Source organism: Bos mutus, chromosome 7, assembly GCF_027580195.1.
Source record: "Bos mutus isolate GX-2022 chromosome 7, NWIPB_WYAK_1.1, whole genome shotgun sequence".
Taxonomy (NCBI): Eukaryota; Metazoa; Chordata; class Mammalia; order Artiodactyla; family Bovidae; genus Bos; species Bos mutus.
The window spans coordinates 90,433,574-90,450,699 of NC_091623.1; the positions used below are offsets into that span (position 1 = coordinate 90,433,574).

Sequence of the window (17,126 nt, forward strand, 5' to 3'; positions counted from 1 at the left end):
CGAGGCATGCTGGTCATTGTAGTCCAATCCATAGGAACTGCGGCTCACTGGACTACAATCCCCGGCCTGCATTGCGCCAGGGGTCGCAGCTGCAGTGGTGTAAAGGGGCGCGACCCTTGAAAGGCCTGTGGAGGAGTGTTGCTGCCAGTTGACTGTTAGCGGCTCATAGCTGCTACTGTGACAACTGCGGGCAGAGCTTTTCCTCATTTGTAGCGTGGGGATAGTGGCTTCCACGCCGCATAACAGCTGGGAAGTTCAAGGAGACGCGATGAGATTCACTGGGAAAGACATTGCAAACTATGGGCTAGAGGGTGACATTGTGACTATTTTTAGCCTCAGGGATGTCCTTTTAAAATATACGCTGACCCCCTAATTCTGTGTAAAAGTGTGTGTTTGGTCCAGGACAAGTTTTGGTGATGTTGAACCCAGCTCTGGGAAGAATCAAGGAAATTAAAAGGTGAGAATTTTATGTGGTTAGAAGGCAGCGTCTCTGGCATAGTTTCATTAGAATGTCCAGTAAGAGTAAGGCGTAGAGAAAGAAGAAAAAGTCAGGTTTTGGAGCTGGCATTAGATTCCTATATTTGCTTTTCCTTAGTCTTCATCCATCCCAGGATGTCTGAAGTCTCCATCAGACATCCATCCCTGAAGTCTCCAGGGCCCCTCTGAGACTTCTCTCCTCCACCCCATTCGTTTACTGGACCCATCCCCTTTTCTGAAGTACCAGGCCCTAGGAGATGAGTGAAAAGGAAATGAAGAATTATCCCTGCATTTTCCCACTCAAGTTTGCATGGAGCCTAGTGAAGAATAAAAGCGATTCTTAAGTGTCCTTACTGATTCATCCCTGCAGTGAGTTGGGATGGCCAAAAATCAGGTCTGCAGAAGTGAAACATGATCATGTACATCCTCAAACAAAAAAATCACCTGGAATTCACTGAGATCTTAGTCACAAAGACCAAATAAGTTATGTCAACTATGATATCAAATAACAGCTACTTAGGTAGTTGGGGTGGAGTGGGGAGATATACAGCCCTAGACACAAACTGAAAGGGTAAATGCCTTCAGTTGTAAGCAGTTCCATCCCTTCCCTGCAGTCATGGCCCTGGGATACATGAACATCAGTGTGTACACAGAAGGCTGGGCCCTGAAGAAGCCACTTGTGCTCTTCAGACAAGGGGTCTGATCAGGGACATCCTTTAGGTGGTTAAAGGAAGCTTATTTGGTTTAGGGAGGCTAGACAGACTACTCTAGAAGATGAACAGGGAAAGGTGGAATATGTCTTGAAGTCCAGGGACACTAAACTAGAGTCAAAGATGTCAGAATACCATGAAGTCAGAGGTATCTGGTTGAGAGTGGGCATGCTAGAGCATTATATGGGAGAAATTGGATTGAGAAGAGTGCTATGAATTATGGGGCTACTTAGGAGTAGGGTCACAGACTACTAACCAAACTGATCACATTGACCGCAGCCTTGTCTAACTCAGTGAAACTTTGAGCCATGCCGTGTAGGGCCTCCCAAGATGGACGGGTCATGGTGGAGAGTTCTGACAAAACGTGGTCCACTGGACAAGGGAATGGCAAGCCACTTCAGTATTCTTGCCTTGAGAACACCATGCTGCTGCTGCTGCTAAGTCGCTTCAGTCATGTCCGACTCTGTGTGACCCGTAGACGGCAGCCCACCAGGCTCCCCCGCCCCTGGGATTCTCCAGGCAAGAACACTGGAGTGGGTTGCCATTTCCTTCTCCAATGCATGAAAGTGAAAAGTGAAAGTGAAGTCGCTCAGTTGTGTCTGACCCTCAGCGACCCCATGGACTGCAGCCTACCAGGCTCCTCCATCCATGGGATTTTCCAGGCAAGAGTACTGGAGTGGGGTGCCATTGCCTTCTCCTGAGAACACCATAAATAGCATGAAAAGGCAAAAAGACAGGACACTGAAAGATGAACTCCCCATGTTGGTAGGTGCCCAATATGCTACTGGAGATCAGTGGAGAAATAACTCCAGAAAGAATGAAGAGACAGAGCCAAAGCAAAAACAACACCTAGTTGTGGATATGACTGGTGATGGAAGTAAAGTCCGATGCTCCAAAGAGCAATATTGCATAGGAACCTGGAATGTTAGGTCCATGAATCAAGGCAAATTGGAAGTGGTCAAACAGGAGATGGCAAGAGTGAACATCAACATTTTAGGAATCAATGAACTAAAATGGAATGGATTTGGTGAATTTAACTCAGATGACCATTATATCTACTATTGTGGGCAAGAATCCCTTAGAAGAAATGAAGTAGCCATCATAGTCAACAAAAGAGTCCAAAATGCAGTACTTGAATGCAATCTCAAAAATGACACAATTATCTCTGTTTGTTTCCAAGGCAAACCATTCAATATCACATCCAAGTCTATGCCTCGACCAGTAATGCTGAAGAAGCTGAAGTTGAATGGTTATATGAAGACCTACAACACCTTCTAGAACTAACACCCAAAAAAGATGTCCTTTTCATTATAGGGGACGGGAATGCAAAAGTAGGAAGTCAAGAGATACCTGGAGTAACAGGAAAATTTGGCCTTGGAGTACAGAATGAAGCATGTCAAAGACTAACGGAGTTTTGCCAAGAGAACTCACTGGTCATAGCAAACACCCTTTTCTAACAACACAAAAGAAGACTCTAAACATGGACATCACCAGATGGTCAATACTGAAATCAGATTGATTATATTCTTTGCAGCCAAAGATGGAGAAGCTCTATGCAGTCAGCAAAAACAAGACTGGGAGCTGACTGTGGCTCAGATCATGAACTCCTTATTGCCAAATTCAGACTTAAATTGAAGAAAGAAGGGAAAACCACTATACCATTCAGGTATGACATAAGTTAAATCCCTTATGATTATACAGTGGAAGTATATTATACAAATAGATTCAAGGGATTAGATGTGATAGAGTGCCTGAAGAACTATAGATGGAGGTTTGTGACATTGTACAAGAGGCAGTGATCAAGACCATCCCCAAGAAGAAATGCAGAAAGCAAAATGGTTGTCTGAGGAGGTCTTACAAATAGCTGAGGAAAGAAGAGAAACTAAAGGCAAAGGGGAAAAGGAAAGATATACTCATTTTAATTCAGAGTTCCAAAGAATATCAAGGAGAGATATGAAAGCCTTCCTCAGTGATCAATGCAAAGAAATAGAGGAAAATAATAGAATGGGAAAGACTAGAGATCTCTTCAAGAAAATTAGAGATATCAAGGGAACATTTCATGCAAAGATGGGCACAATAAAGGACAGAAATGGTATAGACCTAACAGAAGCAAAAGATATTAAGAAGAGGTGGCAAGAATACACAGAAAAACTATACAAAAAAGATCTTCATGACCCAGATAACCACAATGGTATGATCCCTCATTTAGAGCCAGACATCCTGGAATGTGAAGTCAAGTGGGCCTTAGGAAGCATCACTATGAACAAAGCTAGTGGAGGTGATGGAATTCCAGCTCAGCTATTTCAAAGCCCAAAAGATGATGCTGTGAAAGTGCTACACTCAATTTGCCAGCAAATTTGGAAAACTCAGCAGTGGCCACAGGACTGGAAAAGGTCAGTTTTCATTCCAATCCCAAAGAAAGGCAATGCCAAAGAATGCTCAAACTAGCACGCAATTGCACTCATCTCACATGCCAGTACGGAGAAGGCAATGGCACCCCACTCCAGTACTCTTGCCTGGAAAATCCCATGGACGGAGGAGCCTGGTGGGCTGCAGTCCATGGGGTCACTAAGAGTTGGACACGACTGAATGACTTCACTTTCACTTTTCACTTTCATGCATTGGAGAAGGGAATGGCAACCCACTCCAGTGTCTTGCCTGGAGAATCCCAGGGACCGGGGAGCCTGGTGGGCTGCCGTCTATGGGGTTGCACAGAGTCGGACACAACTGAAGTGACTTAGCAGCAGCAGCAGCAGCAGCAGCAGCTCATGCTAGTAAAGTAATGCTCAAAATTCTCCAAGCCAGGCTTCAACAGTACGTGAACCATAAAATTCCAGATGTTCAAGCTGGTTTTAGAAAAGGCAGAGGAGCCAGAGATCAAATTGCCAACATCCATTGGATCATTGAAAAAGCAAGAGAGTTCCAGAAAAACATCTATTTCTGCTTTATTGACTATGCCAAACCCTTTGACCGTGTGGATCACAACAAACTGTGGAAAATTCTTCAGGAGATGGGAGTGCCAGACCACCTGACCTGCCTGTTGAGAAATCTGTATACAGGTCAGGAAGCAACAGTTAGAACTGGACATGAAACAACAGACTGGTTCCAAATAGGAAAAGGAGTACGTCAAGGCTGTATATTGTCACCTTGCTTATTTCACTTACATGCAGAGTACATCATGTGAAATGCCAGGCTGGATGAAACACAAGCTAGAATCAAGATAGCTGGGGGGAATATCATTAACCTCAGATACACAGATGACACCACCCTTATGGCAGAAAATAAAGAAGAAGCAAAGAGCCTTTTGATGAAAGTGAAAGAGGAGAGCGAAAAAGTTGGCTTAAAACTCAACATTCAGAAAACGAAGATCATGGCATCTGGTCCCATCACTTCATGGCAAATAGATGGGGGAACAATGGAAACAGTGAGAGACTTTATTTTGGGGAGCTCCAAAATCACTGCAGATGGTGACTGCAGCCATGAAATTAAAAGATGTTTGCTCCTTGGAAGAAAAGCTGTGACTAACCTAGACAACATAGTAAAAAGCAGAGACATCACTTTGCCAACAAAGGTTCATCTAGTCAAAGCTATGGTTTTTCCATAAGTCATGTATGGATGTGACAGTTGGATTATAAAGAAATCTGAGTGCTGAATTTATGCTTTTGAACTGTGGTGTTGGAGAAGAACTCTTGAGAGTCCCTTGGACTACAAGGAGATCAAACCAGTCAATCCTAAAGGAAATCAGTCCTGAATATTCATTGGAAAGGCTGATGTTGAAGCTGAAGCTCCAATACTTGGGCCACCTAATGTGAAGAACTGACTCATTGGAAAAGACCCAGATGTTGGGAAAGACTGAAGGCATAAGGAGAAGGGGAAGACAGAGGATGAGATGGTTGGATGGCATCACCGATTCGATGGACATGAGTTTCAGTAAGCTCCAGGAGTTGGTGATGGATAGGGAGACCTGGTGTGCTGCAGTCCATGGGGTCACAAAGAGTTGGACATGACTGAGCGACTGAGCTGAACTGAACTGAACTAGGAGTAGGGTCCAGGTTCAAGAATTCTGGACAAGATTTGGGAAGCTGAGGCCTCTTGGAAATGTCTGGTACCTCAATGACCTTTCCCGTTATCCTCTGAAACCTCACTTCCTCCACTTCTAGATGGCTTGGTGACTTCTAGATCAGTAAAAAATGGTTTAGCATACAACTTTCTCAGATATTACCATGCAAATATATCCATCAGCTCATTTACACTTCAATTAACACTTCTGGGTGAATTTTTCTGTGACTATATCACCAGGACTAACTTAGAACTCCAAATCCTCAACATTTAGAACACGTCTGTGCCAGTTTTTGCTTAAGCACGCCAACTACACAACAAAAATAATTCGCACTGTCAAATTCAATCTCTGTTTGGTAAAAGAGGAAACTGTGGGCTTAAAGGGCTCAGGATGGAGGTGCTGGGGAAAGTAATCAGCAGGAAGAGTGAGAGCACCTGGGAAGGAAATAAGGGACAAGAACTTGGCCTCAAACTTGAACCTCAAAGAAAGGGAGGTAGGTGCAGAAAGAAGTTCAAAGAGATGAGAAAGGACATCCACAAATCAAGGGGGAAAATGCTGAGCATAGCCACACAATGTTTCCTAGCAAATTCAATAGAATTGAGTAGTACCAGCCTGCCTTGCCTGGAAAATCCCATGGGCGGAGGAGCCTGGTAGGCTGTAGTCCATGGGGTTGCTGAGGGTCAGGCACGACTGAATGACTTCACTTTCACTTTTCACTTTCCTGCATTGGAGAAGGAAATGGTAACCCACTCCAGTGTTCTTGCCTGGAGAATCCCAGGGGCGGGGGAGCCTGGTGGGCTGCCGTCTATGGGGTTGCACAGAGTAGGACATGACTGAAGCAACTTAGCAGCAGCAGCAGCAGCAGCCTGGCTTTGGGAAATTGTGTTCAAGACCTGGGCTGGGAGGTCTGCAGTAACTATTCATCTGCTAAACCACTTCACCTAGAATCAGCCTCAGATTTTCTATCAGTTTCTCTACTTTTAGAAAAATTTGTTGAACTGTAGTGAATTTTTGCTGGTGATACTGAGGTTTGCTGTGTCCCCTATATGATTGAGATGCTGCTCCATCCAGCCCTGGAAGAAAGATACTGAATAAATCATCCTTCTGTTTGATGGAGCCTGTGCTCCTGAGATGACTTTTCAGTTGACCTCCCATTGGATGCAGGGAGAAGCAAGGGAAGAACACATAGCAAGTAGCCCACCCCTGCCACCTGTTCCTGCCTTGGAGTCCTGGAGTCCTATGTTAGCACAGGGAGGAAGCCGTCCAGTAAATGACCACCATCCTGTTGTCTAGACATCAAGGAAGAAATATGGGCTCAGGGAAGCTGCAGGGAAAGGCTATACTTGGATTTCCTGTCAGAGGTGGGGTTCTGTATTTACATAAATAGTAGGATTCTCCAGCAGAAACCCCTCTAATATAGCTTGCTAGAGAGCAGAGTTCAGCATGAAGTGAATTCATCCTTAACCTCTTCCAAAAGGGTATTTATTTGACAACAGGAAAGTCAACTTGGCTAATGTGGTATTTCAATGTCAATTTCAGGGTAAAGGCTTTTAGTCTCTTGTTGATACCAGTTCACCCCATCTCTCCCACATATAAATTCCTTAGGACTAACAGCTCATATTTGCATAACATTGTCCAGAATCAGGGGGAAGTTTGTGGCCTTATAATGAAGATGTCAACTGAGTTACCTAGAATGAAAGCATGTCCTTAACCTAATTAGTCCAGCATGATAAGGAACTGAACCAAGTCCCCTCTCAGTCAGAGTAACAATAACAATTCAAAAAGAATCCAGTACTTCTAGACATTGTTAGGTCACCTGGAGAGTTCTGTCCCAGTGAATGGATTTTTGTACTGGAACTGGCTAGGAAGTCATGTGTTTTTTGCATTGTGGCTTAAATAAAATATATCAATTATTTTTAAAAGCTATAGAATTGCTGTCACATGTTGGGTACTCCAGGAAATAGAGTCTCTGAGATTTGTATGCTGAAGGTTTATTGTTGAGTGTTCCTAACATTAAGTTTCGAGTTATAAGGGAAGCAAGATTAAGCAGAGGGAGAAATTGATATAAGGAGTCCAGGTCTTCACCCCTACCTCCACCCCCATTGACTGGTCATAAGTCAGCTATGAGCCCTCAGCAGCCAACACTCCCAGCAGTTTAAGGTCAAGAGTCTTGATCCTGAAGTGGGACCTGGGTAGTGGTACTCCACATTATCTGCTGCAGTTGCCAGCTAGCCCTTTTACTTTCCAAGTGTCTTCACATTTACTATTCCATTTTACTTACCAAGTAGCCTGTGAGATAGACAGGGCTAGGCCAGGATCATTCTTCCACATTGATGCACAACTAACACGTAGGAAAATCTAAGTCCCAGAGTCACCCAATACTTGTCTCTGGCTCCCACCCAGAACGATCTCTGCTCAAAATATTGTGTTCATTTTCTCTTACATCTTGAGTTTATCAAGTGTAGAATATAAGAACTAAAAAAGATAGGGAAGACCAAGTAGTCTACCCACCTCACTTTAAAAGTAAGAAAATAGTTTCAGAGATGGGGATGGTTTCACCCAAATCAAGCTGCAAGTCTGTGGCAGAGCCCAGCCTTTTAACTAGATTCTCTGCACTCACAAGCCAGTTTTCGTGACCTCTGATGTACTGGGCACGGTGTACCACATAGAAGCTACAGACATGAGCAGGTTACAGGCCCTGCCCTAGAGGATTTTACAATCCAGTCGGTTTCTTCAGACCACTTTAATAGTTTCATTGAGACAAGTAGAGTGAAACTTTCTGTTCTAAGCTTTCTCTATCCTGTTACTTCATAGAGTCTAAATCCAGAAGAAAATAGCCTATGGTTGCTTCAGAATGGCTGATTTGTATTTTCCTGTGTTCTAAACTGCCATCAATCAGATGCTTACGGTGCTCCATGCAGACATACCCAGATGACTCTTCCATTGACTCTCCCCAACCAAAATTCACTTCCAAACCAGTGTCACGGTAGAGATTACTAAGAATACAGATTACTTTCTTTTTCTCATTCTCTTTAAATGACTTTACCGTGTTTGTGAACCTTCATTCTGTTTCTCAGACACAGAAATCATAGCTGTGTGGGGCAGAGGGGGTAGATTTAGGTTTATGAAGTCATAGATCTATCCTTCCCAGTGCTATTCCCACCGGTAGGATGAAAGTGAATCACGTCTACTTGGGGCAGGCAGAGGACATTTGCCTTTATATTAGTCAGCTCTTGTCACCGAAGTGTCTGAATCAAAATGCGTTGTACCTCTCGTGTTCTCACTCTGCAGACCAACTGGTGACAGTTGGTCACTGTTTATAGCTCCTTTTCTGTCCCTTCTATTGGAGTGGTTAGTCCTCATCACTACTTAATAAATCAATTAGAACAAGGCAGACCTAATAAAACATTTTCTCCACTTCCCAAGTTTCTCAGAGAGCTCCCTACAGGGGTAGAAATTGTACACATGCCTTACCTCCAAAAGGAGGCCCCAGAACTGCTAAAACACTAAGAAATACTCATGGGAGCATAGACCTTAAAAGAAATTAGACTGCAGGTCAGAAAATAACTTTAATGCCAAGGAAAAAGGATCAGTTCATTTTGTCATTCTCCTTGCTCTGGCTCCATAGACTCCTTCCTGTGACTTTGAAATGGCAGGGAGGAGCAGGCTGTGTTTCTAGGCTGACTGTTCACATGGGAAAGCGTCTCTCATACTGGCAGCTCCCTCTCAGATCTGGAGGGATGCTAGTGTCCTTTCAGTCTGGGAGTAAATGGGAAACAATAATTTATATCTGGTTCATTGCCTCTACTGATTCCATCACCTTCTTCCTTACAGTCACAGGGCAGTTGCATCATCATCAGATCCATTGGGACCCAAGGTTGCTTTTAAAGAACCTGCAAAATAAATACATAATGAGGATGGGTGACGTTATTAGCTATGTTGGGTAGGGAAAGAAGAGTCTGGGCCTTCGAGAGTATCTCCTTTCTGATTAAGGAGATAGAGCCTGAAAGGAGGAGGAAGGAGAAGGAAGGAACCAGGGGAAAAATGCACCTTCTCTGCTGAGGGGCATCCTTTGCTGTTATTCATGTTGATGTTCTTCATCGAGATAAGAGTGATGCTCTCTTTCTCTCCATTGGCTGTGGAACCGCTGGGGAAGGAAGGGAACATGGGTTTTAGAGAGAAGAAGCCACAGGGCATTGAGGGTCAAGGAATTGTTGGGGGGAGTATTGAAACTTAGACCTTTGTTTTGAGAAGCCTTTATTTTGGTGGTAGACTGTCATCAAATGAGTATGTGCTTTGAAGCCCAAAAGACTTGTGTTTAAATCTTAGTTTTAAATCTTACTACTTGTGTGACCTGGACCAAGTTAAAACCTCCCCTGCATACTAAGTTGCTTCAGTCGTATCTGATTCTTTGTGACCCTGTGGAGTGTAGCCCACTAGGCTCCTCTGTCCATGGGATTCTCCAGGCAAAAATGCTGGAGTGGGTTGCCATTTCCTCCTCTAGGGGATTTTCCCGACTCAGGGATCAAACACATGTCTCATGTCTCCTGCATTGGTAGGCAGGTTCTTCACCTCTAGCACCACAACTTCTCTTAAGTCTTATTTTTTTAATGTAGATATTTCTGCATTAAAATGTAGAATGCAGAATGTGTAAAATGCAGAAATATCTGCCTTGAAGAACTCTAAGGACTTGACAGAATATTCAGTTCAGTTCAGTCGCTCAGTTGTGTCCGACTCTTTGCAACCTCATGAATTGCAGCACGCCAGGCCTCCCTGTCCATCACCAACTCCCGGTATTACAAAATACCTAAGATAGTGCTTGACACATACAAGGTGTTTAGAAAGTGGTTCCTTAAATACGTACCCTCTGTTTAAGGAGTATATTAGAATCTGAATTCCTTCGCTTTTCATGAAGAGGCTAATAAAGGCTTAGCCTTGGGGATAAAGGATTCCTTGGGGGTAAAGTCCATCTCCTCTCGCCTGACAGTTTCCTTTCAGTTCCACCCCTATCCTGTCCACCCCCAGCCCTGGCCTCAGTGAGGCTGTCAGGACTCGTGTGTGTGTGTGTTGGGGGGGGGGTGTGGGGTGTGGGTGTGTGTATGTGTGTATAAAAAGCAGGAAGCATTGGTTCCCTCTTGGAGTGGAGGAGTAAGAGGTCAGTAAATGATTCTTTCCTTGCACTTCTAATAGTCTTACCTTTCAGAGAGCCCTGAACTCCCAGGTTTCTGGGGATCTGTAAAAACCCAAAGGCACAGGTTAGAGGCCACAGGCTGTAACTCAGAAGGCCAATTGGCCCTTCAAAGCCCACCTAAGTGGACCACCCCCGCCCCATTTCTCATTTCTCCTGCGTGCTGTTCCTTCCCTCAATTCTGGGCTGGGTGCCAGGCCTAGAGTCTGGCTGTGGGTCCCTCATCAAAGAGAGGCAAAGCGGGCCCTGAGAGTCAGGGCATGTACCTTCAGACTCCTTGTTCTTCCGACACTTAAACCTTAGACTGACCACACTGACCAGGACAATCACCACAACCACTAGGATGGCAATGAAGCTGATAACACCTGAACAGGGAGAAGAGTGGGGTGAGGGAAAGGCAGAGGCAGGGACAAAAGAGGGCAACAGGAGTCCAGATTCCCTTCCCAGCTGAGTGCTGTTTATACAGGTTCTGGGAGCAAAGTGAATTCCCCTTCACTCCCAAATGAATGCGCTCTCAGCCTGTATCCCTGGCCAAAGTGACTTCCACAGCCCACCCCATCCTCTCTTAAGAACATGGAGTCCAGCAGAGTCCAAAAGAGCTGAGTGGAGGGCCAATGGAGGCTCCTTCCCCACCAGCATCTTCTTCATCAGTCAACCCTCCTGAAACAAATGGGCAAGATTTGAACTTTTGTTCCCAGACCCAGAGTTCAAGTCAGTTCAGGCATGAGCCTCCCATCCGCCACTCCCCACCTTCTCCCTCTCACCAAATGCAGCCACAGTGAGCACCGTCTCTGACGTGGGGCTGGGTGGGACAGTGGAGTCTGCTGTCGTCCTAAAACTCATGTTGGGTGATGTGGAAGTAACATTGTGAGAGGTGTCTAGAAAGGAGCAGGGAGGGATGGAGGTATCAGTGGAGGGACTGACTCAGCCTACATGAGAAAGCCAGTCCCTTCCCACTTCCCCCAGGTAGAGGACTGAGGAGAGAACTCCCACAAGAGACACCCTCCCACCCTCCAGAACTGGGAGACATGGGATCACGGGAAGAGCACTGTGGTTGCTCATGTTCCTAGTTCCAGAGGACTTCAGAAAGTTCAGGATGCTTCCCCTCATTATGCTTTTCCCACCACACCCGTGGGGCCCAGAGGAGGGCTGCAGAGATAGGGAGTCAGACTGGGCTCCTAAAACAAAACACAGGGAGCCATCTGTGTTTTGCCAAATGTTGAACTGGGAGGAAGGAAGGGCACTGGAAGTTTGTCCCCAGGCACTGACCTAAGAAGTCAGGCTGCCAGTTAATGGACACACGTTTCTGATGCTCTCATAATGCAGTACTGTTGCCCATCTCTGCCCAGCTTCAACACATTTACTGTAGGCCTGATTGCAATTCCACAATTCCACTTCCTTATCCTTACCCCCCGCCCCACCAAATAAGGTGGGAAGTATTAAAAAACTCGAAGAGCAGAGGGCTGGGACAAGAGAAAGGGTCAGGGCTCTCTGCTCTGTGAGCACAGACAGGACATACCTCCACTCATGCTGTCACTGCTCCTGCCACTGCTCGGAACATCAGCGCCTGCACCATAAAACAGGGCCCAGATGGAAGGCACCCACCCACTCCTGGTTTTCTCCCATATTGCCAGGTGAAGGCCAACCTGCCCTGAGAAGCGTGTAGCCCTTTCCCAACCCTTTATGCCTTCCTTTCCATCATTTTGCATTTTCTTACCCCCGCTCCCCGCCACTTATCCCATCTATGTCTTTATTAATTCTGAGTCCAGGCTCCTTTTACCTTCACTGTGACCCATTCCTAGCTCCATTCTCCCCACCCTCAGCCCCAGGAAGCTCTAGTTGTCTCCCAAAGCAGGGTACCACTGGTGTGGACCCTGGTGTGAACCCTCATTGTGGGGCAGGACCCTGGGCCTCCTGAACAAGGAAGAAGGAATTCAGTCAGACATGACCCGGTGTTTTTCCACCCCCGGCCCTGGGTACTCACTGAGTCCTGACGTGTGTTTCTGTGACTGGGACCAAGTCGGTCCCGGAGAGGACGGCAAGTGATCAGCCACGGTGCTTGAACTCAGAGTCACGGCTTCCGTGGAGAACTGTGAGGGCGTCTCTGATGCTGCTGCAGATTAGGAAGCGCATGTGGCCTGCTTAGGGCCTCAGCCAGCATGTGACCAGCGAGGCCCTTTAGTCCCAAACCTGCCTTCAGTTCCTCTGGGCCTTTACCTTTGCAGTGCCCTCTGTCTGCAGTATGCCCTACCGCCCTCCAACCCACAGCCTCCATCTGACTGACTTCTTTTTGGGCCTCAGCTTCAGAGACCACTCAGTCTGGGATGTCTGGCCCTACATCTGAAGGGGTTGATGTTGCCTGGGTTCCCATAGCACCTTTGGCTTATGCCCATCGTGACCCTTCCCCGCCTCCTAACTGTCAATGTGGGGTCCTATTTACTTGTCTGGTCCCCTACTACTCTGTATTGTCCTTTAGAGCAGACTCCATGTCTGCCTCCTTGTTGGACCCTGTCTGGATGACATCTATAACCTGAGCAGCGGGGTACCTGTGGTCCAGGTGCCGGACAGAGGGCTTAAGCTGTTGGCCTCTGTGGAAGGACCTGCAAATATAGGCGGAGGGCAGTTGGAGGCTGGGCAGGTTTGGTGATGCCACCACGCTCCCTAGCCCACCCAAGAACCCTTGGACTCCAAGCAGGTCTAAGGGCTGGGGAGAGGGCAAGGGGCAGGCTTGGCCACTCGGCAGCCACACTCACTTGTTTCAGGGGAAGCTGGCTGTGTGGTTGAACTTTGACTGCTGAAGGCTCCTGAAACAGATCATCTGAGACTGAGGGTCCACTGCCTCTGACTGCTCTGTCTCCCTCTCTTCTTCGCTAAGCTGGTGTTTTCTAGACTTTTCTCCCTACCCCATCCACCACCCAATCATCCATCTCTCTCCACTCTCAAGGCATGTGAGAGATTACTGCAAAACGGGCCTGGAGCTCTTCTTTCCTAAGCACCCAGCCCTGAATGACACAGCTGGAAGCTGCGGCCGGCAAGAGAAAGGCGAACATACAGACTAGCTTGGCGAGCTTTCTGCCCAGTGCGCACCCTGGAGAGGAACCCAGGCCTTTTGGCTTCCAGCCCCCTGTGCTAGAAGGCAGACAGCCTGGCAGAGGGCTAGAGGATGTGACTCCAGCTCGTGGTGCCGGCTTCCTCTGTGACTCAGTCGCACTGTCACCACCACTTCATGGTTCAGTGTCCCAAAGTCCTTTCCGGTCTCTTCAACCCCACATGGGTTACATACAAACCTGACATGAATCCAGGGGAAGGTTGTTTCAAATTAGCAATATGTCCGAGGACAGAGGGCCAGTGACAGGACACGTCTAGACAAAGACCCAGAACTCAGGCCTCTCATTTAGGTCTCCCTACAGTGCTGCAGAGCCATTCCTTTTCTGTGAATGCTGTCATCCTGGCCTTGCCCCAAGGGAAGGGGATGAAAAGATGTGGTGAATAAGATGGAGTTAGGGGCTGGGCTTGGTGTCTGGGCTGTCTCTCTGTCCCTCCTGCTGGAGGGGGGGCCTACAAAGGAAGCAAGTTCTGAGGTACACACGGGAAGCAAGGAAATTCTAGAATGAGCAACCAGTGTACTCTAACAGGTATAGGCTACTTTGGAAATGGTCACTGTTGGCCAAACCCAGGGAGGAGCAATTATCAGGAGGCCCCGGTCACAAGCCCTCGTTCCCTTTTCTGTATGTACACGTGTGTGCTTGTGGGCCTCCACGTAGAGGCCGTGTGTGCTGGTGTGCCCATACATGTGTCCCCTGTGTGTGTGGAACCTCTTTGCTCATTTTCCACAATGAAATCATTCCTGAAACCTGTGAACAATGTGAAAGGAAAACATCGTGGGGAAGTGGAGCCGCCCAGCTGGGTTCCCGTCCTCCACTGGCTGGGCAGGGACTGCAGCCACTGGCCTGGCCTCCTGCTCCCTCGGCCCCTCGTCAATAGGGAAGCACCAGGCCTGGAAGCCCTGGGGCCCGGGTGAACAGAGGCGGCTAAGGGCCAGGGGCCCGCCCAGCCTGGGACAGCCTGCTGGTCTGTTTATTTTCTTTAACCACTGCCTTTTTCCGTGAGGCTATCACTCAGATGGAGAGGAATTAATTGCTTCCAAGCCCAAGCTTGCCCAAAGACTGGGCCACGTTTTTCCAGGTCACCATCTCTCATAGCCCCATTCCCTCCTTGGGTGGGGGTGTCAAGCGGGGAGCTAAAGCTTCTAGGTGCCCCAGCCTAGAGAGAACTCTTCCCAGCTGACCCTGGGCGAACCCTTTCAATCTGAGGCATGTCTATCAGTAATTGATAGACATATATCAGATAGATCAATCTATCAGTTATTGATCAAGCATATCTAAGGTACCATCTTAGTTCTAGAAAGTTATAACTTTGGTTTTTAGTGGGAAGGCACAGTTCACTGCCTTCTTGCACTTTTCTAGAAGCAAAACTAGTTAGAAGGAGTTTCAAAGTCACAAGCTCCAACTAGCAGTGACCTGCTCTCTCTTTGTCTACCGTCTCCCCTCCTCCAACCAGAACACTGTGTCAACAGTGGATTCCTCACTGAGGAGAGGAGGGACTTGGGGAGCTTGTGTTCCTACAGGCGGAGGTGCCTCAGGCCACTGGGCATGCAGAACTGGAAGAACACTGACCACAGGGATTTCTTATTTTCTTGTGTCCTCTCCCTTATTCCTACCTGCTTCATTCCCTTCTAGCCTCTCTCCTCTCTGTCTTGACCACCACCACACTATGTTCCTCAGCAGCAGACTTAAGTAGTTAAAATCATGGATTTTGTAGACTGATGGTCTTGGGTTCAAGCCCTGATTCTGTCACTTACTGTCTGACCTGGGCCTCAGTTTTCTTTAAAATGCAAGTGATTTTAGTAGCCCACAAGTGGTTGTGAGGATAAGAAAATGCACACAAAGCACTTAACATAGTTCCTGACAGCTCATGCTCAAGAAATTCTGGACATTTTAATTTTTGCCCCTTCTCTTTAATCCTCTAAGTTTCAAGTCTGCCCTGAATCTGTGTCTCCACAGTCAAGTCTCTCTGTGAGCCTGAATATCCTCGAAAGATTCTCCAATCCAACAAAGAAGACAAGAGTGAGGGCTCTGAGATCCTGGGAGGAGCGGTTAGGATACTCAAAGGTGCTCATGGTTCAGGCAGAAAAACTAAGGACATTCCCAGCCCTGGTGCTTGCTTGGGGCAGGAAGGCAGGTGGGGAAGCTGGGAGAAGCCTAGCTTTGTGAAAATGTCCCCTCATGAGTCTCACTTTTTCATTTCCTCCTCTGCCATTTCTGCAGTTTCTACAACCACCTAGTCCCCGAGCCTCAGGTCAAGTGAGTGACTCTGTCCTCCTGGGAGGGGGTCGGCAGGCATAGGATTGGGATGATCAGAGTTTTACACTCAGTCTTTGGGCTTTCAGAGACATGTCTGACCTCTCCAGGAGACAGACTGTTGGAGTACTCAGGCCCTCTCACCCACCACCAAAAAAAAACCATCCTCCCTCCCCTCCCCATCCAAATACTCTAGAACTTCCTTCTGCTGCTTTGAGCACATGCTCCTAAATCCTCGGCGGAGGGCTTGTGGAGGGTGGAGTGGGGGTGGGGAGGGGATGACCAAAGGGAAGTTTCTGCCCTGTGAGTCAGAATCTCCTGGATTTCTCATGATTCCCAGCAATTGCTCCCTAATTAGAAGACCCCTTATGAGCTACCTCGTAAGTCATAAGCTACCAGAGCCCTGAGATGTGTTGTTCCCAAGTCATTTCTTTTGGGGATGATTTCATCTGGCCCCCTAGATGAAATGTGTACAGTTTCTTAGGCAAATAGTTCTTTCTATCTAACCTGAGTCTTCATTGCTGTGATTTGACTGTAAAGTCAATAATTGGAGATCCTAGGTTGTTATTCCTCATATGAAAGAAGAAAAAAGATCACCTGTGAAGCCCAAGGTACAGACCATTTTGTGCTAGGACAGCCTGGGGGGAGCTTTCCAGCTTGAACCTCACACCAAGACAGTCACTTCCCACATTTCAGGGGGCCAGCCTCTCTGGGGGGCCCAGTTCTCCCTGGAAAGTTTCCCACCAAAGCATTTAAGAATATCTCTATTTTACTGCTGCCTGGGAATGACCAGCTCCCCATCCAAGTAATCCGCTTCATGACAAGGCTCTGGAATTTCCCTCCAGGAGAGTGAAGCCCTGGATGGAGAGCCTGCGTGCTGTGCGTGTCCCAAAGGAGGGACAGGCGCCCAGAACTGCTGGCCACTGGAGAAGAACTGCTGAAGGATGGTGGTGGGTGCCTCTTACCTTGGAGCAGGAGGAAGCCCAGGATGGCCCAGCGCAGCTGCGTTTCTCTGACACTCCCCATGTCAGCTTGGTCTGCAACCGGCAGGCAGCCTCTGAGTGGAAGCTCTGTCCATAGTGGAGAAGAGAGAGGGACTGCTGGGGCGGGGTGGGGGGTGGGGGCTGGCTCTCCAGGAGCTTCCTGTCAAAGAATAGAAGGAAACAGATTGGGACTGGCTCCAGGGGCCCTGCTCAGTCAGGCAGCCCAGCTGAGGATGTAAGGCCCAAACAGCGCAGCGCCTGCGCCCAGGCTCCTTGTGGCCTTGGCTAGGGCTACGTGGTCTCCGCCAGGACCTGGGCACAAAAGCCTGTGATGGCGACCTGGCCCCG

General features: G+C 47.5%; 1 protein-coding gene across 3 annotated transcripts; it reads right to left on the reverse strand.

The window, feature by feature from the left end:
* Nucleotides 1-8,797: 8,797 nt before the first annotated feature.
* ECSCR (endothelial cell surface expressed chemotaxis and apoptosis regulator) lies at nucleotides 8,798-16,912 on the reverse strand. Of its 3 annotated transcripts, XM_005900175.3 has the most exons (10): nucleotides 16,761-16,909; nucleotides 13,189-13,239; nucleotides 12,982-13,035; nucleotides 12,420-12,548; nucleotides 11,955-12,002; nucleotides 11,200-11,313; nucleotides 10,702-10,800; nucleotides 10,444-10,480; nucleotides 9,298-9,394; nucleotides 8,798-9,140 (listed from the first exon to the last, which is right to left on the reverse strand). In XM_005900175.3, the coding sequence occupies exons 1-10, from the start codon at nucleotides 16,819-16,821 to the stop codon at nucleotides 9,132-9,134; spliced, it is 699 nt and encodes a 232-aa protein (XP_005900237.1). In that variant the 5' UTR covers nucleotides 16,822-16,909; the 3' UTR covers nucleotides 8,798-9,131. The 3 variants fall into 3 exon arrangements, with proteins under 3 accessions (XP_005900237.1, XP_005900238.1, XP_005900239.1); XM_005900176.3 differs by lacking the exon at nucleotides 13,189-13,239 and having other exon boundaries at nucleotides 16,761-16,906; XM_005900177.3 differs by lacking the exons at nucleotides 12,982-13,035; nucleotides 13,189-13,239 and having other exon boundaries at nucleotides 16,761-16,912.
* Nucleotides 16,913-17,126: the final 214 nt, after the last annotated feature.

Bases quoted from the DNA above. Each gene is read 5' to 3' on its own strand.
- ECSCR (XM_005900175.3), bottom strand. From the start codon at position 16,821: ATGGGGAGTGTCAGAGAAACGCAGCTGCGCTGGGCCATCCTGGGCTTC. The intron at 13,036-13,188 runs GTGAGTGTGGCT...CTATATTTGCAG, and splicing joins GCCAGCTTCCCCTGAAACAA to GTCCTTCCACAGAGGCCAAC. The intron at 12,549-12,981 runs GTACCCCGCTGC...CCTAATCTGCAG, and splicing joins GTCCGGCACCTGGACCACAG to CAGCATCAGAGACGCCCTCA.